Below are 24,027 nucleotides of genomic sequence, written 5' to 3' on the forward strand. Positions count from 1 at the left end.
TTACATTAAAATGGAAGTTTAAAAAGTATAAATTTAAATTGAAGTTTCTTTACCACGACAGAGTAAAATAAACCAGGCAGGAGCGGTTCATTCTAAGAGACCTAATACACTGTATGAAAATGCAATGAATGAATACTCTATTAGGTAAAACAGCCTCAATGAAGCTTCATCGAGGCTGTTTAGGACAGACCATACCTGGTTTGTACATTCATTGTGAAAATGAACACAAATGAACTCTGACATAAATTGAAAGAAAAAAAATCGAAAAATATGGCTAATTCAGGTCACCAGTCGAATCAAGTGCTACTGCCTGGTTTACTTTATTCTGCCATGTTCTTTACTGTAGAATTGTAACGTGAGTATTAATTAAAGAAAAGAAAATGTAATAATAGAACTTACATGTCGGTATATGGTGATCCTACTTCTTGAATTTAATTAGAAAATTTTAACACCAAACTTTCCTGAAAGGTGCAAACGTAAGTAGAAGAGATCTAGGTTATTTGTTATTTGGCGCTACTTTTAAAATGTAATTTATTATCAGCTTAGAGGTCACGTCATCGTTTAAGGATAAGTGGGAGGATGACAGAAAATGTGTGACCGGCTATGTGGTATTTGGATTTTGATTATTTTAAGGGATCAAAAACGTAATAAAACGATATGAAACGTACACAGGGCTCGGAAAAGTCCTTCGGGCTTTGTATGAGTAAAATTTGTAAAAAAAATCCTTCATTGCCTTTGACCTGACCTGGCCTGACACAATCAAGCCTGGTGCACACGACCTTTGATCATACAAAAAAAAAAATCCCTTCGCATGTGCATGTGACTGACATCTGGACTAGAGCGAGCGTGTGAATGACGGCTGAGTTATTAACAGTGCTTGCAGCTGAGTTAGTAAGAGCACATATGTCCAGTAGTCCAATACTGCAAACTTTGGATAGGTTGCAGTTGTCATCACACACACGTTCTTCTTTGCAGAAGCTAGCTGTCATTACCATTTCTCTGGCACTCAGGGAAGTAACGAAATTATAAGTAATTGCGGGTAAGCAAAAGAAGCGTAGAAACGTGCATGTTCACCTAAAATTCACGCCATTAAGTCCGCATCGATTTTTAACCGTGAAGCCATAATGGCACATTTTTGCCCAAATGGTGAAAAATGTGGATCATGTTGTCTTCTGAGACAGGTTTCTCAGAAATTCTGGTAATATTCCCAAAATTACTGAAAATACTCGAAATTCTCGAAATAAATAGAATATAGCTTAGCTTTAGAAGAGATATTTATATTTAAGTAGGTACATTGCCTTTGAAGAGGAAGTGTTTCCTCTCCATAGATGCAGTCGCTTGAAAGGAGACATTCTTTCATTTAGTATGCATACTGTATTTTGCTTGGTATTTTGAATGCACACCGTCAAGAGACATATTCATATACCTTGGCACTTTATAAGGAGTAGAAGCACTTGTTCATATATAATTTAAGCTCGTTCAAAGTTTCATTCAGCCGCAAGGTAGATAATTGCTATTTTCGAATTTAATTTAACTAATGAAGCTGCACTTTGCAACGAAAGAAAGAAAAACAATAACATGAAATGAACACAATTTTCCAGCCAGAATACCGAAATTATTTACACATCAAAGACTTTGGTAAATATTCTTCATAAAGAAAATTGCTCTCAGTCATTTTGAAGTATACACCGTGCACATAATGCAGTGAATGCAAATTACTTAAAAAATATATTCAGAAAATCGATAACATCACTTTTGTTCTGCTTCCGATCGAAGCTCACATTTCTGAAGGTAAATATTTGTTCGAAGACTTTCTTTATTCATTTTACGAAATTATTTTTTTTAGTTTTTCTTTTATAAGCCATAATCAAGAAAGAAGATACTGAATGAAACTTAAATAGAACGTAAGCTAACGTCGACCCGTACGAAACACCTATTCCTATCAAAAGCCTTTAATGTGAACCTCTTCATCTATCTCAATTCATTCTCTTCTCTGCTGACAAAAGCAGAGTCCTTTAAAATCATATTACCCACTCTTGTTCTTGCTATCTTGTACAAAGAAATTGTCGGAGGCAATATCGACAGTCCTGTACGAAGTCAAATTATATATATTTACCTTGATATCACTATAAATAAACATTTATCGGATAAATATTATATAGATGTTATATATTATATAGAGATGTCCATATGGAATGCCTGAAACGACCAACACATGTAACCAAATACTTCTATGATAAGAGCAATTAACCCTTTGCAAAATTGTAGTCTACATTTAGGAGGAAAATATTTGTTTTTTGATGATCTCTCTGAACCAAAATTTTTTGTTTGAAAAAGCACGCAACAATGTGTTTTTAAAGAAAAAATTGGTTTGTGTGTCATAACTTAACTTACTGTGCAGTTTACACAATCTGCGAAGTGGGATAGAGGGATTTTTTTGAAAGTGGACCAGGCTCCGTCGGAGCTATTTTTTTGCGACGGTTTGTTCATATGCCCAGATAACCCTTGGTCCCAATAGTCCAAAACCGCAGTCGTTCAATTTTCATGTTTGCGTCTTGGCTGGTGGTGAAGGTGCAAAAGTCGAAAAAAGGGTGTTTTTATACGTGATTTACTGCCGCTACAGACAATGGACACACAAGTGTGGCGGCTCGTTAGATAGTTACTGTCCAGGAGAACCGGGGCAAGCATAGATATCTTACATGTTCTGTGCCATTGTTCGAAAATAACAAAAATATTGTGTCAGTCAAAGGCCGTAAATTTTGATGAACTTCAAAAGGTGATATCTCGCACCTGGAGAATGTTTATGGTTAGATCATTGGATGCAGACATCAAAAACAGCATAACTCGTGTATTTTTCTAAAATCAACATTTTGCTTTCGAGTGTAGGAAGACATTGGCTTTATACCCAAAAAAGTATCCTGAAACCTTTCACTTCCATGGCAATTGAGGTATAATTGTAGAGCTGGGTTAAGCCTCTATCAGGGCAACCACTGATCTGTACAACAACAGTCACCAGGTACAAAATATCACCTAATAAAGCTCATCAAAATTTCCGGCCTTTGACTGATACATACTTTTTGTTAATTTTGAATAGAGCTTGAGTACACATTTGATATCTGTCTTTGCCCCGGGTCTCCTGGACAGTACCTATCCAACGAGCCGCCACACATGTGTGTCCATCGTCTGCAGCGGCAGTAAATCACGTATAAAAAACACCCTTTTTCGACTTTTGCACCTTCACCACCAGCCAAGACGCAAACATGAAAATTAAACGACTGCGGTTTTGGACTATTGGGACCAAGGGCTATCTGGGCATATGAACAAACCGCCGCGAAAAAATAGCTCCGACGGAGCCTGGTCCACTTTCAAAAAAATCCCTCATAAGTTATCAACCACAAACCGATTTTCGTATCACTAACAAATGTAGTGTAAAGTACTGGCCCAGCTTGGGAGGGGTCGACCCAAAATCACCCACCTTAGGCTTTCTTTTGACATTACCAAACGAGGAAAAAACAATTTTGAAAATCCAATGCGTTTTACTCAAGTTAGAGAATCCACAGATTTGGCTCAATTATAGAATCGTTAGACTGCCCTGACAATTATGTCGACCATCTTTTTTTAGTTGTCACTTTGGATTTGACAGTAGAGTTGCTAAAGTAGACTCATGTCGTATGGTAAATAAAATTAAATTATGAACTGAAAATTCAATCGTCAATAAAAACCCGATTTATTTGGAAGTGTGAAGAGGTTTGTAGTGATTACAAAGGCGCGGCTTTGTATGGAAACTCTAGATTCTAGAAATCGAAAATCAGTACTGGTTTTTGGCTGCGGAATTTCTTGGACAGTGACAGGCAAACAAATTTGACATTGAACATTGAAGAGTACTTCTCCTGGCAGACTAATGTCTAGTTTCCTCTTACCAAAAAAGTACTCCGTGTGAGAGACAAAATTGAATTTTTTCAATTTTTTCTCTGGAGGGATTTTTTTGAAAGTGGACCAGGCTCCGTCGGAGCTATTTTTTCGCGGCGGTTTGTTCATATGCCCAGATAGCCCTTGGTCCCAATAGTCCAAAACCGCAGTCGTTTAATTTTCATGTTTGCGTCTTGGCTGGTGGTGAAGGTGCAAAAGTAGAAAAAGGATGTTTTTTATACGTGATTTACTGCCGCTGCAGACGATGGACACACATGTGTGGCGGCTCGTTGGATAGGCACTTTCCAGGAGACCCGGGGCAAAGACAGATATCAAATGTGTACTCAAGCACTGTTCAAAAATAACAAAAAGTATGTATCAGTCAAAGGCCGAAAATTTTGATAAGCTTTATTAGGTGATATTTTGTACCTGGTGACTGTTATTGTACAGATCAGTGGTTGCCCTGATAGAGGCTTAACCCAGCTCTACAATTATACCTCAATTGCCATAGAAGTGAAAGGTTTCAGGATACTTTTTTGGGTATAAAGCAAATGTCTTCCTACACTCGAAAGCAAAATGTTGATTTTAGAAAAATACACGAATTATGCTGTTTTTGATGTCTGCATCCAATGATCTAACCATAAACATTCTCCAGGTGCGAGATATCACCTTTTGAAGTTCATCAAAATTTACGGCCTTTGACTGACACAATATTTTTGTTATTTTCGAACAATGGCACAGAACATGTAAGATATCTATGCTTGCCTCGGTTCTCCTGGACAGTACCTATCCAACGAGCCGCCACACTTGTGTGTCCATTGTCTGTAGCGGCAGTAAATCACGTATAAAAACACCCTTTTTTCGACTTTTGCACCTTCACCACCAGCCAAGACGCAAACATGAAAATTAAACGACTGCGGTTTTGGACTATTGGGACCAAGGGTTATCTGGGCATATGAACAAACCGTCGCAAAAAAATAGCTCCGACGGAGCCTGGTCCACTTTCAAAAAAATCCCTCCTGTTTATTTGACAGTTTACTCTCTATCGGCTCTCTCACGAAGTGCTTTTTGTTGAGTGGAATGGACACTTAACTTCCCATGGGAAAAACAAGAGTTGAGAAAATAAAAAATTTCTCACCTGAACTGTCATCACAGAGAGTGTCAACAAAACGCCATCCACTCACCGCATTTGAGTGGAGAAAAAAAAGTTTATTCGATGAAAATTCCTTTCTCATATTCAAATAATGCTGCTTGTGTAAGCGAAAACGAATCAAAAAGTGAACTGAACGAATGCGTAATGGCTGAATTATTTCAGATTTATTTTTGAATTTATAGATCTCTTCGTTTGGTGAAACTGATGACGGAAACATGAGGAATGGTGGGGAAAAAGTGTGCAAACTAATCGAAACCAACTTCACAATTTCACATAGTAATGAATAAGTGAGTGCGTCCAATTCTTTGAAATCAATGCAAATGAACTAAATACGGGGAATTCCCATAGAAGCAAAGTTGGTTGTCATTAGTTTGCACCCAAAACCGAACCGTCGATCGTCACGCCAGCGGTCATTTTAGTGATCTATAAAATCACGAAAAATAAAGACCTGACGTCATATTGCATAAAATAAAATTCATGTCAGATTTAATACCCTGAAAAGTGCATTTAATATCTGTCTTTGAAGCGCGTTGCATGATAATGATGAAAGAATTTAAAAAAATTAGTCCTTTTGTTTTTAAAAGTAAGATCATTCAATTGAAGTCATCAAAACTTTCCCGCGGATTAGTGTGATTAAAATGAGGAATCGATACCACTGCTCAAATCGTGCATTAAACAATAAATTCTTAATTTAATCAAAAAGTTTCCATTGAACAATTAAACCTTCTTCAGGTCGCACCACCAAAATTCATTTTAAATCCGAGCGGATCTAATTATTTTCGATAATAAAACAACGGTATAATATCGGCACAATCCTTGTCGTTAAGGTGTTTTCCGTTTCTTTCATTACAACCTTTACTTATTACAACATTATTAATTTCATCCAATAATATCGTCGACCACCCAACGTCCCAGCCCTACACAAAAACAATTTGAATACATCATTGTCATTTAAAAGTAATCCAAACGATTCTCTTGGTTGGAAAAAAAAATTCCGTAAACTTTACTAATTTAACCACCCAATCAAAATATAAAGTAACATTGAGACACAATGAGAGTGCTAAACGTATTTGAAATGGTGAAGTTGGCTCAATTTTCTAAATACACAAAAAGCTTCGTTCAAACACCAAAATGAAGAAGAAGAAAAAAACTCCTCCACCATCAGGTAAATACCATGAAAATTTTACTATGCATATTATTATGCCTAAAAAGGGATTTTATCCGACCCGACCGTACGCAAATGATTGGCCCCTTTTTTCCGTACGGAAAATTTGAAATTAACATTTTACAAGGATATACAATACCTATAAGGATGAAGGAAAACACAACGGCATTTTCGGGGTTTTTTCTTGCATAAAAAAGTAGAAGAAAAAAGTACTACGCCAAACATGAAAAATGTTGAGATGGGGGATGATATTTTGTAAATCTAATAAGTTTATATTGTAACCATTGATTCAGTGGGGGTTTCATTACATTTTTTCATTACGTTGACGGTATGGGATTAAAATATTTTCATTTTTGTTTATTTAATACTGTCCCGTTCGCTAAAAATATTAACATTTTATGCAAATCATTAATTTCTATATAATTGCAGAGAGGATATGATAATTGAAAATGTAATTCATTTGATTGTTTCAATTGAATGGAGAGAAGGATTTGAATATTAAATAATTATTTATTGCATCATGGCGCGGTTCGTATATATATTGCTTTCTGATACGAGAATCAGTCGCCATGGGGCTTCGAATAAACTAAAATATGCTTCATTAATAAATAACATCCATGGTAATTGCATTTTGCATCCAATTGCATCAGGTAATATTTATCATGGCGCCATGCGAGACATCCATTTATCTTCATATTGATTCGAACTTGCATACGGTTGAATTTTTTTAACAATTGAACGATTTTTTTTTTATGTTGGATTTTCAAACAAACCTGCCTGTCAGATTATACAGAAATTACCAGTGTAGCCAACCGCATAATACTTCAAGAACATTGGTGACGTTGGTATTTAAAAAAAAAATCAACTTGAGAAAAATGAAATATTTGAGTGTTGTTGACAGATTAGTAAAAGTTTTTACAGATCATTTCGCGAATTGTCATCATTGGTACATGTCTGTTAGGTGCGAGAAACTTTAACTTGATTTAACCAAGGCTGTTTAGGAGAATGATGTTTAGAAACTGAGAAGAAATGTATAATAGAGCAACGTTCTGAAAGGACACTTACGAAGGCGGGTGAAACACAAATCTTGACAAATCTATATGTCTGAAAAGTCAACTTGATTTTTTTTTTGTTAAGTTGAAATCGTCATGTAAAATTTTCCAAACCTAGTTGGCGCCTCAGGAAAATTTTGATCACACCGCCTTCGTGATCAACTCGAAAGTGTATTAACCTGTTCTTTCAGAACCTTGTAATAGAGTACATTCTGTCATAAAATTACTGCTGTCACTGCGCTTATTTCCATGTGAACCAACTTCATATGGTGTTGGTGACATTTGTTCTGTAATGACAAATGTGAAGTTGGTTCACATGAAAATAAGCCGTAGAGAATGAAGTAATATAAAAAAATGTGACGCCTCTACAGGCCAAACCACTTGTTCCATATGCGATATGTAGTCTGCAGAATGATCTTTTTATCATGGTGAATTCAGACAGCTGTGATGATGTGTCATTGACATTGAAGTTTGTTTAGTAAACAAAACGGACCGTGCAATTTAATAATTTTTTTTAGACGTAATTCTTATCAGAATTCAATAAATTTAGGTAAAAATTGCCCTAATTTATGTGTAACTACATGTAAGCTTATGTGCCTTTGTTATTTCTAGTCATTGATAATGTCTGCGATGTGCAGACGAAATGTTTGGCGTTAACTAAAATCCATTTGAGCGAATGAGACACAAAAACAGGATATTTTTAACGTTGTTAACTCTTTAATTTATTATCATTACGAAGGTAGTGTGAACCTACTATTCTACATAGCAATAAAGATGGTTCACAAAAAAGAGCTCTGGAATTAGTAATTTTATGGCGAAACGAAATCAAATGCATTGAAAATATCATAAAGTAATACAAAAATCTATTACAATTGAGTATTAGATTCCAAACAGTGTTTTCCTGTGGAGAGGAGAAATGTTATTGACATCTCAGATCACTGGTAGCAAAGGTGAACATTTTAGTTCGTAAAGTTGTCGTACTTGTTCATATATGCATCATTCATTGATGTCATGTGAAGAAGGTTAACAAGTCAAATTTCATGATTTGTGTAAACAGCTACAAAAAATATGACCGTCTGCGTAAGCTGATTTTTTTTACCTAAAGTTAAATTCTCTTCGATATTGTAGTTTTACGTTAAAAAAAATTGTGGACGATTCTCCTTTAAGAATTTGTAATTTGACGTCTGTCACCTTAACCTACACGAAAAGAAAATACAGTCGATCGCCACGCTGCGCCGGTGCGGTGGTCAAAATTTGTATCTAACAGATTTGTGGTAACTGCAGTAACACCTGACTTTGTTCGCAGGTGGATGCGTTCGCAAAAAGGTAGATTAAAAGTCAATATTACCAACAGCAAAAAAACAATCGATCATATGTCCAGTAGATTAGTTACTCTTAGCAATTTACACGAGACAGAGCGTCAAGAATATTTTTGTTATATGTGCACGTCGCGTCTTGATTTTAATTTATTCCAAAGGAAAAAAAGTTTTGTTGGGAAATTTTTGGAATTTTCATCGAGAGGACATGAACAGACGGTACCGTATTGCTGAGACTAATTTTATCAAAAATAATCCGGGATTGGAAGAATGGGAACGTACTCAGTTCAAGATGGATCAATGCGAATATTACCAAGTTTTGAACAAAGTTGATAGAAGTGTGGAGGCTGCTTTTACGAGAAAAAGAGGAAGTATGCGACAAGTGGTGGACGACGCTATTATAACATTGGCGGACGCGCTTCGTGTATTCGATGATTCTTTGTTTTGAGAATCTCTTATTGTTATTGGTGTAGCTAATTAGAATTTTTAACCTCTATGTAGCTTTACTTCAGTGCTGTCGGTAGTTCTCACATTAACTACGTTAAATAGCTGTGATTGAGTGTCGTTTTTTTGTCACTGATTCGATGGCGACGATATGAATGCATTTCCCAATAACAATAACGATTTCAGAGATTTTCAAATAACCGGTTACAGACGGCTGTCATCAACGCACTTCAAGCAAAAGTGGTACTCTAAATAGGGTACTGAAACTTGACAGTGCTCCATACAAAATTTTACACTGTAAAAAGAGTGGGGATAAAATTTCATACAAAATAGTACTCTATTTGGCAGCTGTCATTAATAGCACTTTTGCTTGAAGTGCGTTGCTGTCATATGTTATCGACAACTACAGCAATAATAGCTACAAGCTCCGACAAATTAGGTCTTATATAGCAAAAAGTATGTTCAAAACAAATGAAGTAAGAGATTTCTGAAAATCTTCGATCAAACGAAGTAATAGTAAAACATAGTAAAACTGTTAATATGCTTGCCGTCTGTGACAGGTTAATATAGAAGTTGTGAAGCTGCTATTCTGCCATCGAGAGAGGAACCATTTGCAACTTTTTTCGCTCGCAAGCCATTTTTATCCAGTTTTATCTGGAGAATAGAGGTTATTTATGGTTCTGCATGCTTCAACTTTGCTTATTGAATTAAAAACAGATATTTCTGAAAATATTCGTAATATCTGATGACATTCTAGACTGCGAACTAGGAAATAATCAGAGACTTGGATGAATGTTACTGATTTTGTATCATTTTTGTTTATCTGATTTAGGTAAGCAGTGGAGAGTTGTACTAAATTGACAAGTCTACAATTTCAACTAAAATTTTTCCGCGATTATGGAACTATGTTTTAAGAAACCACTTTTGTTTTAAAGATGTATCTTTCGTTTACTAAATAATAAACAGAAATTTTATAAATTATTGGCCAATTGGTTGGTTTTAATCCAATAAAAATAATGAATTCATAAAAATGCAGAGGTTACTGGGAGAGTTGTCCACTTTCATATTAGTCAAACAAATCGTTAATACTACGTGGCATTACATGTCTTTGGTGTGTGTCATAACTGTACGCTCGGAACCTCTCAAATCGGAAATTAAATCAAAAACATTCACTTTTAGTACTGAATTTTTGTGTCTTAAATTTTGCTTTCGTTCGACCTGAAGTTTCAGAAATGACGAAACACAAACTTAGAAAAAATCTTTAATAATATGTGATGAAGTTGCAAAATTTAACACAGCTAAAAAATACCGACAGAAAAAGACGATGTTCCTCCATCACATCCTTCTTTGTGATTTGCCTCGAAGACAAAAATGAAAAATTACGAAAATATTTCGTCGAGATGGTAAGAAAGTTTGATTGGATTCTGCAACAAAAAAAAAGTTCAATCTGACTGTAATATAAAACAGAGAAATAGGATGTTCTCTGTTATGCATTTTATTATTACATTTTCACACAATCATTCTGAAATTGTTGTTGACGAATTCACGATTTCAGATCTACTCGAGATTTTCACGGTCAACAGATGACACTATTTTCTATATTGAAATATTTGAATGTCGGACATGTTCAAATTTTTTTCACAAAAAGATTTGTCGCCACCTTCCATTAGAAAAATCTTTCCGATACGCGTCGCACCCTACAAAAGGTTATCAAACGAGCAATAATGATCGTACTCGAACGAAGCGACATATAAAATGAATATAACTACTCACACAGCTCTGCTCCTAGCATGAACATAAGAAATGTTCGGAGGCTTATGCAATCAAAATAGGCCCTGAATTTTCTCGTAAAGATACGATTCATAACTTGGTGTGAACAAAGACCCAAAACAAAAGCATTTGATAATTTGGAGGCTTTTTGACGTTGGAAAAATGAGTGTTCTTGCTAGAAGAAGTGCTACGTTACGTAACATTTGTTAAAACGTCACTTCCTATCGCACAACATTCTTTATGAATCCATCCTGAGGGTTGAACGAGCTGAACAAACTATTTTTTGACATACAAACAGACTCTCTAATCAGTTTCGATAATTCATTCGCTTCCCCGTCAAGCAATGCCGTGTATTAAATGTAAAAGAAAATTGATTTCCTGGCTGCAACTTCAAAATGAAAATTATCAACTTCATCGGTGCTATGCTATTTCAATGTTCGACACAGATGATAATGTCTGCTTGTTACCGGAAATAATAAAGCGAATCAACTTTATTGCCAAAAGAAATTCAATTTGAAACCAGAAGAAATGTAAGAGGAAAATTGATGTATGCAGAGCGTCTCATTTAAATTCATGTTAAGTTTACGTTTCGATTGGGAAGAGTTGAGAGAAAGTTCATGACAATATTACAAGTGGCATAATGTCAGAACTTTTTCAATATAGCTGTTTTACCCAACAAGAAAAGCACACAAACAGACACGCGGCATATTTACGTAACTAAGAATAAGTTCGAACTTATTGAAAGATTGAAAATGTCAATGGCAAAAATGTTATAGAGATTCACTTACAATTTGGTTGATTTTTGCACCAATTGGGAAAACTCAAGTTCAGAGTATGTTATGCCCCGTCCTTGTTAGGAGATTTTTATTTTGCCGGAAGCTCGAGCTGAAGCCCTGCTAAAATGAAAATTACCGCAAAAGTCAACGGTGCGCTCCTTGCAAAAATTTAATTTTCGCATGGTGCTACCAGTAAAATCTATTACTTCATTATTCCAACATTTTCTGCCACATAAGACAGCAGTAAAACTGCAGCTCATTGCATGTTATTACCGTAGCTGGGCGAGTAAAACAGATGATATGGCTGTCTACAACAAGTGAGAAAGAAAAGGAAAGGTATAAAAGAATTGGTCAGACAATACAAGTTCTTGGCATTATGCTACAAAAGGCATATTCTGAAATAAAATGTAGGTAGGCGTTCGGAAGCTAAGAAAGTTACAGCAGAAAAAACACCTTCTACTCAATTTAATATTACACAACAAAATAAGCTGCAAAATTTTCTTCCTACATCCGCTTTCACAAACAAAAGAAATATCCGTAAGTCCTGGTACTCGTTCAACAATAATTTTCATTTAATATAACACAGACAGAAATAAGAAATAAGATATCCGGAGAATCGATATTTCAACAAGTTGATGTTATATCCTCTGGTACACATTTTTATGTCCTTATCCGATATCTCTTAGAATTTATAGACGCTACTCGTTTACACAGCAAGCTCTAAATGACATCAGAATCCTTTTTTAATTCAATTTTCTTTAGTTAAGTGAATTTATTGTCATCCATTAATTTTGGCGTATCTTTTCATCTTATTTTTACATTTGCTTTTATAAACTTTTTTACGACATTTCTGCAAATCCATTTGTCCGCCACCATCATCATTATGTATACGACATCACGTTTAAATAAGTTATCGTTTCACTGATGGTTACTAAAGACCTAATGAAAACCTACGCACAAATTCATTTGTAACCAGTAGGATTTTCGAAACTATTTTTTTTTTAAACGGACTGTTATCATCCATAACGACTTCGGGAAAAAACGACAAGCTCTGATTAATGCGGTCTTATGTTGTTAACAAAGAGTGAAGTGAAAGATTTGAAATCAATCTTTAGAAAATGGTTCATCGGTTAGAAAATTCAGCTTGTTGAGCTTAGAGCTTGTATTACGTTGATTACGTTTCACCATAGTGCTTCACTATAATAAAAGCTAAATTCGATCCACTAATATGGTAAGTATATACTGATGAATAAAATGAAAATTAAATTAAATGTTCTATCTCTGATTTCTGAAAATAATTCTATTTTCATGCACTGAATTAATTCTAATTTAATGAAATATAAAATGTTCAAGGGCAATGTTCAAATACTAACTATCCACTATAAATATACCAAACGTAATAAACCTCATACAATAAAAAATGCTTTACAGTTTACGTTGCATCTCTGTGGCACGAAAAAAAATCATTGAAATTTTGGATCGGTGCTTTTCGTCCGTTATTTTGCGAGTCTAGAGCGAAATGTAATACCAATCCAAGGTGAAGTTTAATTTTTGCGTTATTATGAATTTTACCGACGCAGTTAACTAATTAACTAACTTTACGTGTTACGACCTGTTTCATTTTCATTTACATTGCCTAATCACGTAAAGCATTGTACTTACGAGGTTCCAAGTTGTTATTTGACAAGTGGGGAACACCCCACTAAGCAAATACACAACTTGGAACCTCGGAAGCAATATACTATTACTCAACGCTGTGTTTCGCTGGGGCAAATAGGACTTTATTTCATGCTGTCAAAATTGGTTTTGTTGAGTAAAATAGCATACGCATCTATGGGGTTATGATTACTCGGGTGAAGGTATTGCTCAAGGGCTCGGTTACACAATCACCCTCAAATTCATCATTTCTCCTATAGATACATGATCTACTATAACATTTATATTGACGTTATATAGACGTCAAAATCAGACCAGCACCAGTGACGTAATGACAGGAATGTAAAATTAATTTACTTCCCTGCTGACAGCTACAGTAAGTGCATCTTACAGACTGTCTATGCAAAAAGCAATTTCAATTTTATTTTTTGTAGATTTGTAGAACAGCATCAAGCAGAAGTAGCCAACTGTCTTCTACATTTATAATTTAATTACTTTCGAAATTGCACTTTGCAATTTAACCGATCGATGCGATGCAAGATGCAATAACATTCTACATTATAATTCCGAAATACGAGCGCGTTTTCTATTGCAAAATTTTATTTTAAGATAAAGATTATTTAATGCTACATATTTATGGCTATCATTTGAACTAAAGTAACTTTTTAATGGACGCGACGGTTTATTTATGTCTCCACACAAACATATTCGGTACTTAAATCGCAGAGTTTATTTTTAGACTGCATAATCAGTAATGTCAACTCGTTCATAAACGGAAAGCATATCATCGACATCATTAACTACAATCTAGTGCTAGACATCATTTATGAAAGATTGAGTCCAAGCCTTTTACATTACCAAAAGTCATAGAGGTACGGTGAGGGTAACGGAGTGCAGCTCAATGTTCTGTCGGATATTTACTGATTATCAGTCTATAATCATTGGATAGGTTTTTTTTTTAAATACTAAATCCGTCCGAAGGTATTTAGTGCGGCTACATACCTTTGAGGTGAGTTCGCAATATTTCGTTAATTTTCACAAATTATAGGCCCTGGCCTGGCATAGCAGCTTTTTCGTTCAGCCAGTCCACAAACGCACATTCCTTGTGTGTAAAATCAATCAAAACACTTATGCATCAGCGTCTACGTAACAATGTTTACCCTAAGTTTTGATTGTTCACTTTTTATGAAAAAACTGTTTGTTTTCATCTCAAATTATATTTTCCACTGTACATAAAATACATTCAAGAGTTTCCTCCGTTTACTAGCATTGTGTTTGAATTATAAATTCTTTCCTTAATCAATCAACCGATAAGCTCATTATAGCTCATTGCACTCTGCATGAAAATGCATAACGTTAAGATCTTTCCGTCACATTCTGCTAGGTAGTTTAGGTAGCCGTTTTTATAATGCGCTTCAATTAACGTAACGATCCAATTACATCGAAACGTCTAACAACCTCGTTTGACCTGTGCCTTCATAATATACAATTTCGTCAACACTCCACACTCATTGTAGGGATCAATAAACCACGACAAATTGTGAACTCTTGATTATTCAAAATATTTTATTTTCCCTTTAACAGAGACCCACCTCTCCAGAGATTTTATTCAAATCAAGCATCATTTACAGTTCCTAAACAGATTTGTAAAACCCTTAAGGAAAGGATTTAAATCGTAGAGAACATTTTAAGAAAGAAACATTTTAAAACGATTTCCATTTTCAGACTAAATGATGTTGTAGAGATGGTAGTGGATGAAATGGGTATTGGTAGGTATTGTCAGTTATATACAACGTTACGGCAATTCGATATACACATCGGCAACATATATAACAAAATCAGGCAAAATATTGCTGCAGGCATAATTATTTGTAAAAATTAAAACGAAAAGTATCTAGACAAGCGACTAATCAACAAATTAAGAATTTTCAACCCTTTTCTCATTGCTGAAGTCCCTTTCTCACTGTAAAATTGTCAAGAAAATTGAAAATTGTTGGATGGTTCAGAGCGAGGAAGGAAAGTTGGCGAACAAAGAGCAAAAGGTAAAATTAATTTCTTAACGGAAAATATTCGTCCAACTATCCGCAATTTAAAAACAAACTTTGTTGCCATTCAATGCATGGAATCGAAAATGGAAAAGTTCACTCACATTTCAAAGTAATTTTATTCAAGCAAAGCACAACTAAGAATACAAACTAAGTAAATGGCATCTTAATTAGTTACAGGTTTTAATAGCAATAGTTTAATCAGCATTTGTCGGATGGCTTGGTTGTACGAAGGAAATTGCAAACTTGATCCTAAAAAAAAGTAAAAATTTAAAATTTACCAAAATACGTAAATTTCCCTAAGCTTCGAATTTTTCTCGAAAGACCAAACGACCATAGATTTCCCAAAATACCATATGACTGTAGATATCACAAAAGTTTTCACCAAATGATTGAAGATTTATAAAAACTTATTTAGCGCTACTAAATAGTGCTAAATCGTTCAAGGTTAGCGATATCGCCAAAAATTTTGAGAAAACTTTTGAGCTAACTTAACCGTCATGTTTACACGCAACGCACTTCAAGGTACTCTAAATAATTTAGTAAATATAGTACTGAAACAGGACAGTGTATCAAACAAATTTAAACACTGTAAAGAAATTTGGAAACATTTTTCATACAAAATAGTACTCTATTTGACAGCTGTCACTCGAAGAACTCTTGCTTGAAGTGCGTTGTTTGTACTCAAAAACAATGTTCTGTTCGCAAGGAATATTTAATTTTTACAAAGAAAACGGTTTGTGTACACCGTAGAATATCCTGGATAAAGAAAGTATTAGAGAGTTTGCGAAAATGACGTATAACTTATAAGTCAACTTATAAACCTGAATTTATAAGTTGACTTATAAGGTATACGTCATTTGCGCAAACTCTCTATTAATTTTATCGCGCAGTATCTTGGATAAGGAAGTATTGAATCTATCGCGCCGTATCTTGGATAAGGAAGTATTGAATCTATCGCGCGTGTAGATAAGGAAAATTTTGATTATATCACGCCGTATATTGGATAAGGTAATTATTGTATCTACAGTAATACTGGACCAGTATTGTGTTCACTATCATGGTACAAAAGCTACATTTTGTATACAAAATCAAAATTTTTGTGTACAAACGTAATGATTTCTGTGAACATTATGTGCTTGCGGCCAGAAAATGCCACACATTTATCTCGCCATGATCAAAATGAATATTTTTGGCCTTCCCTGCAATGTGAGAAGAGTTTCACTAGATTGACCCTGAATATGGATATTTTCGCTCTGTTCCAACCGGACGCTTTTACCCGGAAACAAAATATACTTGAGGGATTCTTTTGAAAAACAGCCTACCGAAATCGGACGCATTTTCTATTGGAAATTTTTATATGTGCCTAGAAAGGACTTCGACCCTAGTGGCCAAAACCACTTTCAAAAAAATTCTTCGAAGTTTGTGTGGCTGGTCAAAGGTGAGCAAAAGCCGAAAAATTGCAATTTTCTTACAAAAATTGCTCCAGTTACACGAGCCGTACAGGGTCGTGTGGGGTGTCATTAGAAAGGTAATCACATGTACTATTGAGCCGAATAGGGTCTTATTGGGTTTAGAATTCATCCACACTGAAATATGTGCAGATAAAGTTTTTAACCGAATACGTACACTGTTCTTACTGAAATTTCTCGAGGTACACAAAATGTACATGGTCGTGTGGGGTATCATTTGAAAGGTAATTTTATGTGCTTTTGAGCCAAATAGAGACTAATGTGGTTTGGATACATATGCGATGAAAAAGAAGTTGAAATGTTTAAGTGTCCATATTTCATCATAGATGCATCCAAACCACATTAGTCTCTATTTGGCTCAAAAGCACATAAAATTACCTTTCAAATGATACCCCACACGACCATGTACATTTTGTGTACCTCGAGAAATTTCAGTAAGAACAGTGTACGTATTCGGTTAAAAACTTTATCTGCACATATTTCAGTGTGGATGAATTCTAAACCCAATAATACCCTATTCGGCTCAATAGTACATGTGATTACCTTTCTAATGACACCCCACACGACCCTGTACGGCTCGTGTAACTGGAGCAATTTTTGTAAGAAAATTGCAATTTTTCGGCTTTTGCTCACCTTTGACCAGCCACACAAACTTCGAAGAATTTTTTTGAAAGTGGTTTTGGCCACTAGGGTCGAAGTCCTTTCTAGGCACATATAAAAAATTCCAATAGAAAATGCGTCCGATTTCGGTAGGCTGTTTTTCAAAAGAATCCCTCACTTACGAATGACTGCGATGTGTTTGTGGCTTCAAACTCATTCCATAGTTTGTCGTAATTGGTAATTTGTTCATTCGACAAAGTGAATGTAGTTGATGCAACCTTCATTTCCGTTACTTCTTTGTTATATTGACCGTTGTATGCGCAACACACTTGTTTCTAAAGAAAAATTATTTTTTCGAGGAAGAATTTTACATTAAAGAATCTCAAAATCAAGATTTTTGTCAAAGAAATGCAAACTGTACTCACAACAGCACCAACGCGCTCTACGCTCGTAGAATTTTTACTTTTCAGTATCCAAAAACGAAATCTCATAAATGGTAAAAATTTTGAGCCGAAAGTGTCGGCAGATTTGTCGAGCTTAGAGGGTTCACTCGCGTAAGCACAAATCGAATTTCGCTAAAAACGAAAAGTTCGGTTACAGGCTGCCACGGAAAATGTAATGAGTAATTACAAGAAAAAGAAATTGAATGTTGCGTGGAAAGTCATCAAGCGCACCAAACAGCTCGTTTAATCGATCCCCCTGAGCGCTTGTATGTTTTGCTGCCGTTTTGTGTTCAGGAACAAAAATCTCGCACAATTGAGGCTTAAAAAACAGGGTAAAATAATGAACGACGACACTTTACTATTGGTAGTTGCAATTCAAACCGTTTCCTCGAAGGTGATTGTCAATGGTGTGGTATCGTTAAAATCAACGATTCTGGACACTTCGGTCTTTTGTAAGACGCTCAATTTAACCATTTCGTCTACGGAAACGCCTCGCGATTTTCCATTGAGTAGTTCTCGATCTTTGATTCCAACACTTCTTGCACGTTGCAGCTCATCGGCTGTAAATATTTTCGTCACATCTTGCTCTTCTCCAGGAGCAATCGGATTGCACGTACACACCTTAACCATTTGTTTAGATCAAATTAATTGATCAAAACTCTATTAAATGATCAATACCTGAAGCACACCAAGTAAAATTGCCAACGCAAGAAACAGATGAGAGCGCACCATATTTGCTAACCGATTAATCTAAATGTTTTACTCCTATTTAAAGCCACAACTCAACTAACTTGATAAACAACATTTCGAACTTGTACTGTGCTTATATAGCAGCACGCAATACGCTTCCTATACTTTGCAGATTATATTGTAAAATTTTTGCATTAACTTTGACCTTATCAATTACAATTTAGATCGTAGATGATACACTGAACGGGAAGTTATTCTGATGAGTGTCGTTAATACATTTAAGAAAATCAGAAATTCTACATTTTTTCACTTGTCAGTCTAGGTAGGTCTTAATAGCTAGGATGCAATCTACAAACGGTTAAATGCCACGACCAAAAACGATAGCATCTTCGTTGTACTCAAAATGGTTAACTGGACGTCTCCAAAGGAAGCACACGAGATTCCAACATTGTTTTTGCAAACAGTGTAAACACTTGACCGTTTAGAGTAAGCTGAAATAATTGCTAGATTTTGTGTTTAGATCATCTTCAAGGCCGTTTGAAATGCCATCCAGGTCCTAACGTTTAAAAAAATCTCATACAAATGAATGAATAATGAACGAAACATTTAAAGAAACGTAAGTGAGGCTACGTCTAAAAGTACTATATCTTGAAGATGATAGATTTTGCAGGACGTAAATTCGCTCAAGGCCTCTTCAATTATGTCTAAGTTTTCAGTCTTATTTTGGAAAATATCGATTCAAAAATGTGATTTATTTGATAAGAAAGTTTTAAACAAATGCAAACTCCTCCACCAACATGTGATCTTCTCAATGTGTCAAAGCGATCGCTTTATGTGTCAGTTTATGCATTAATTTTTCAATCATCTACCCACATAAGAATTACATAAAATAATTTCAATTGAACGATTAAATGCAATGTACTATGTTCATGTTCATGTACATTCAGTGTGGGAATCTCGTTGAGATTATAAACCAGCCAACGATGGATTTCCCGACATAAAGGTGACATGAATTGATCCAGAGAGTAAACAAACATTCTGGATAACTTTTACTTTATCGCTTGTATTTTGTGGAGATCAGATGGCTGGACATTTCTTAAGAGGAATGAACATTGTACAGTTAGTAATACTTACACTTGAGAAAGTTATCGTCTCAAATTCTCTTTATTTTAATTTCTCAATTCAAAAGCGTTAAGGCCAGTTCATGGTCTTATGCATCGCAAATATGTAAAGAGCCATGAACTGGCCTTAACCTGTTTCTGATTGCGAGTAATGCAACTGGATATAATAAACAAGTCTGTGACTTACTTTGTTTAAGTCATAACCTCATGTTTCATAGAAAATCTTGTACTTCAATCGTTTCAACATGTATTTTGCAATATAAAACTTCATAGACAGCGAAGCTGATCACTTATTTTGACGTTATTGTCGATAACAGATGGTTAGCTGTGAAAGACTACTTTCCATCTTCCATTACTCTTTACTTCCGCCAGAGTATTTTGGTTATATGTGTTTTTCATATATTAAAATTACGGCCACTACACGCTACAGTCGTTTTATGAATGTATGAGTTCATTCGACAGTTACTGGCGAGTTTTCCACAGCTCTGCTTCTAGCATGTACATAAGAAATATTCGGAGGCTTATTAAATGGTTTATTAAATGGAGTTTATTGACTCTAGACGGATAAGAAATTCCTAATGAACTTCTTCTTCAAAAACAAGTGCACAGATCGGTTCCTCCTCCATTGATTCCTATTAATTTTTTAATCATAGTTCATAGTTCCTCGTCAAACCATTAAATATATTAACTGACTGATGTCTGGACTCTGCATCACTCCCTGTATATTGCAATAAGGAACAAACCGTTAAACTGTACAAATTTCGGTTATTTTCGTGAAACTTTTTAAAAAAAAGATTTTTTAACAATCCCCAGAACTCTCCAACGAAAACTGGATATCATTACCAACTGATATCAATAAGTCCCGTGACAACGCTCAATTCAAACCGATTTAGTTAAATTAAATTTCCTGTTTCGTTCATCGCCTTGGTCTGTTACTTATAATTCGGTCTGGTTGTTATACTCTTTGCATTCACTTACATTCATTTAATTGTATTATTATTTGTAACATGGCATTCGGTTCGGCGAAGAAGAAAAAAAACGTTTCACTTCAATTCATTTTGAATTCAGTTTACCATAGAAGTGGAACAAAGTGAGAATGAAAGTTGTGAGTGTGTTCTTTTCGATTGGATTAGTCCTTGCAGAAACATACGTTGTACGTGCACAAAATCACTTATGTACGTGAAAATTTAAAGAATTTTCTCCATGAATTTTCTTCTTATTTTTTTGAGAAAGAAGTAGAAAAAAAAATGGAAAAGAAACATCTCTGTGCATATTCACCACATTGGACTATGCAAAATGGAACTGTTGTTTTACTTGTGTCTTTTATTTGAATCACGTTATGCTCAGTTGAATAAAATAAAGTTTTGGTAACAAGATACTATAACATATTGATGATAGCCACACATTGTAAGGTTCATAATTCACAAAAAGCCAGAATATGTTAACATGATTCGCTGACTTCGACCACACACAAAATTGCACAAAATTCGTTCTCCTAACAACGCTTACGTTTTTTTAAACGATAACTTGTCGTCTAACACGTACACTTTTGTCAGGTCAGGGCCGGATTTGCTACCAAAAGGCGCACTTGTGCGGCCCTTCACGTTTTCTGACAAATTACTACATATGGTCATTCCGGCCTAACCTTCGGATAACAACGTGTTCTCACTATTTTAGGAGTTCTAGTATATAGAAAAATGTGTGTTGCAACGAACGAAGGAAAAGATTTTACTGACAGCACCTCCCAAAAGTTAGGTCGTTTTAAAGAGTCTACCAAAAAAAGATTGCAATATCTCGAGCTGCAAATACGACACTCGTCAAGTCAAAATGAAAATCTCCAAGCCTACGTATGTAATACACTATCACCTATCACCGTACGTTAGTGAAAGGCAGTGACGCAAGTAACATTGAAAACTGTTAGATCACACGAACTAAAAGAGTCGATAATTGTACTGGTGTTTTCATCTGTTATTCTACTTTAAGGACATCCAGAATATATTTGCTAGTGAACATGAAAAAGTAAAGTTAACAGCAACTGCAAGATGTCTAATGGTTCGATTGTATAACGGCCTATTAACGTAATACAAAAAGACAACTTTTTGACAGAAACTAACTTACAGTACCCGCAATAATATTAAATATTTTGATAACAGGACACTAAACTATGTTATACCAATAAAATTACCCTTTTACAGTTCCACCACTACCGGAAGGTGAATGTGGAGAAGATGAACTAAAGCCTGATGGTTTAACTGCAGTATTCAATGAATTTTCGGAGACATTTCCAACGTTTGAATTTCTGGGAACATTTCTCGAAGCACTGACCGACGATGAAGAAGTTGTACAAGTTCTCTCGTTGCTACTGACTGATGATTTCAACAATCTCCTTAACAAAATTGGGAACATAGACGAATGGGTTGAGGTAATATACCGATCAACTGTTATTGATCCTAATTAGCTCTTCCTTCCTTCTCCATTCAGATAACCGATATATTTTGTGACGATTTACAATTCAATGTAAACTTCTACTTGAAAGTCATTGGCGATCTATTCAAAGTGATTCCGATTGATCCGAGCACACCAAAGTCTGACCACCGTCCTAGACCTGGCGTAATGGGTCTACTGCACGATATTGTCGACATTTTGCCGCTGAACGAATGGCAGGCGAAATTCAACGAACTGATCGAGCAAAATGAAGTCGTCCGGATTGCCATCGACACAGTTAAAGGGGACTTGTTTAAAGCGGTTGTCGTGCAGACATGTCAAATGGATGAATTTAGAGCTCTTAGCAACAAACTTAATTCTTTAGGTTTACCTGTCGCTTGTGGAATGACAGCGTTGGAAAAGATATTGGGCTGGCCTTATGCCACTTGTGAATGTGGTGATATTCGCGTATTGAATAAGTGTTAGCGATTTTTTGGTGAGGAATGACAATGAAAAAAAAAAACAATTGTTGATGGTAATGGTGCATCAACAATTGCATGTTTCATGAAATAAAAGTTTGAAAATCGTTTCAATTATTAAAATTTCCTTACAAAATATATACTCGTGGTTAGTACTACTTGAAGTTTCACGTTCGATTATTCGCTTTTCATCGCAAGCATATAACGGATAGCCATGTCCCTTAATAATCTGCATGTTTCTGGAAGTTCCATACTGGAACATTAATATGTTTCACATTTAAACTAATGAACATCAATTGCTTTTGCCACTTTTATGACAAGCTCAACAATAATGAAAAAAGTAGCAATTCTATCACAAAAGTACCTTTTTGCTTTAAATTTTGTCTGACTCCATGATAGCACTCAAAAAACTAGATTACAAACTCATAATGTTCGTCAACAAATAACTAGATATAAACAAGCTTTCGAACAACACCGAAGCTTAAGTTTTAAATACAAAGCACAAAGGTAAATAAAGCTCATAACAAAACCATTGAATGTTAAATACAGAGACTATTACGTTGGCATTATGTTGTGGTGAAATGTTGCATCACAAGTGTAGCGTATGAAGTTATAAGCTCGACTTAACTTTTCTTGTTTTTGATTTCCCACAAGCACGGCAGTGTAAAGTAAACCAGGCAGCAATGCTAGATTTGGCTACGGACCTGAATTATCTAGTAGACACAAAGTTTTGCTTATCAAATTCATTCAAATTATGCCATTGTTCATTTGGTTTCATTTTCCTACAGTGTATTGGGTCCGTTATTTCACGTTTCAAAAATGGACCGCTGCTGCCTGGTTTATTTTACTCTGCCGTGCCACAAGTTTATTCGTTTCCCGGACTCATTGTTTTCAAAGTTGTTGTCAATGCTAACTTTTACACTGTACAATGAATGTAAAGTGAAAAGTGTGGAGCAAATGGAACAGATAAAACCCATAAAAAGGTTAAATTTAAAAATGAGTCAAAATGGGCTTCTTCACATTGAAATAGGATTGCGACACATCAGTTAGTCACAATTGAAGGGTGAGGTAAAACAATTACACACACATCATTGATGAAATGATTCGACAAAGTCAAGAAGCGTAACTGTAGATACACATAGCAACGCGAGTTTGACATAAAACTCTTTTGTTTTCGAGCCTTTTCCAATTGTTTTGAAATGTCAAACTTGCGAAAGCTGAGCAATTTGGTCAATTGATTCATTTCAATCATCAAAACTGTGTAGCTTTCGCAAGTTTGAAATTCTTTAATTACCGAGGGGAGACGTTTTCCTGTGACGTCATGTTTCAGTTAAAAATGCAGTCATATTTCCTTTTCTTTTTGGAGAATATTTGAGGCTATCAGTTTAAGTCTATGTCAAAAAATATCGATAGCAGTAGATTATTAGAGGGTTCCCTCGAAATATGATTTTTTTTTTAAATAATTGTATTCTTGGGCATTGAGATGAAATATCCCCAGACAAAAAAAAACGA

The 24,027-nt window shown here is 35.2% G+C and overlaps 2 protein-coding genes across 3 annotated transcripts; one reads left to right on the plus strand and one right to left on the minus strand.

Annotated features, from left to right (window-relative positions):
* Positions 1–209: 209 nt before the first annotated feature.
* On the minus strand, positions 210–18,620 carry LOC119085933. 2 transcript variants are annotated; one of them, XM_037196484.1, is made up of 7 exons: positions 18,480–18,620; positions 18,183–18,422; positions 17,989–18,120; positions 17,784–17,933; positions 17,541–17,693; positions 15,453–15,538; positions 210–249 (listed from the first exon to the last, which is right to left on the minus strand). In XM_037196484.1, exons 1-6 carry the CDS (start codon positions 18,531–18,533, stop codon positions 15,488–15,490), a joined length of 780 nt encoding a protein of 259 aa, XP_037052379.1. In that variant the 5' UTR covers positions 18,534–18,620; the 3' UTR covers positions 210–249; positions 15,453–15,487. The 2 variants fall into 2 exon arrangements, with proteins under 2 accessions (XP_037052379.1, XP_037052380.1); XM_037196485.1 differs by having other exon boundaries at positions 220–253; positions 15,461–15,538.
* Positions 18,621–20,609: 1,989 nt separating this feature from the next.
* Positions 20,610–22,611, plus strand: LOC119085934. The gene is made up of 3 exons (XM_037196486.1): positions 20,610–20,787; positions 21,808–22,034; positions 22,094–22,611. The coding sequence occupies exons 1-3, from the start codon at positions 20,709–20,711 to the stop codon at positions 22,520–22,522; spliced, it is 735 nt and encodes a 244-aa protein (XP_037052381.1). The 5' UTR covers positions 20,610–20,708; the 3' UTR covers positions 22,523–22,611.
* Positions 22,612–24,027: the final 1,416 nt, after the last annotated feature.

This window comes from Bradysia coprophila, chromosome IV (assembly GCF_014529535.1).
Source record: "Bradysia coprophila strain Holo2 chromosome IV, BU_Bcop_v1, whole genome shotgun sequence".
Taxonomy (NCBI): domain Eukaryota; kingdom Metazoa; phylum Arthropoda; class Insecta; order Diptera; family Sciaridae; genus Bradysia; species Bradysia coprophila.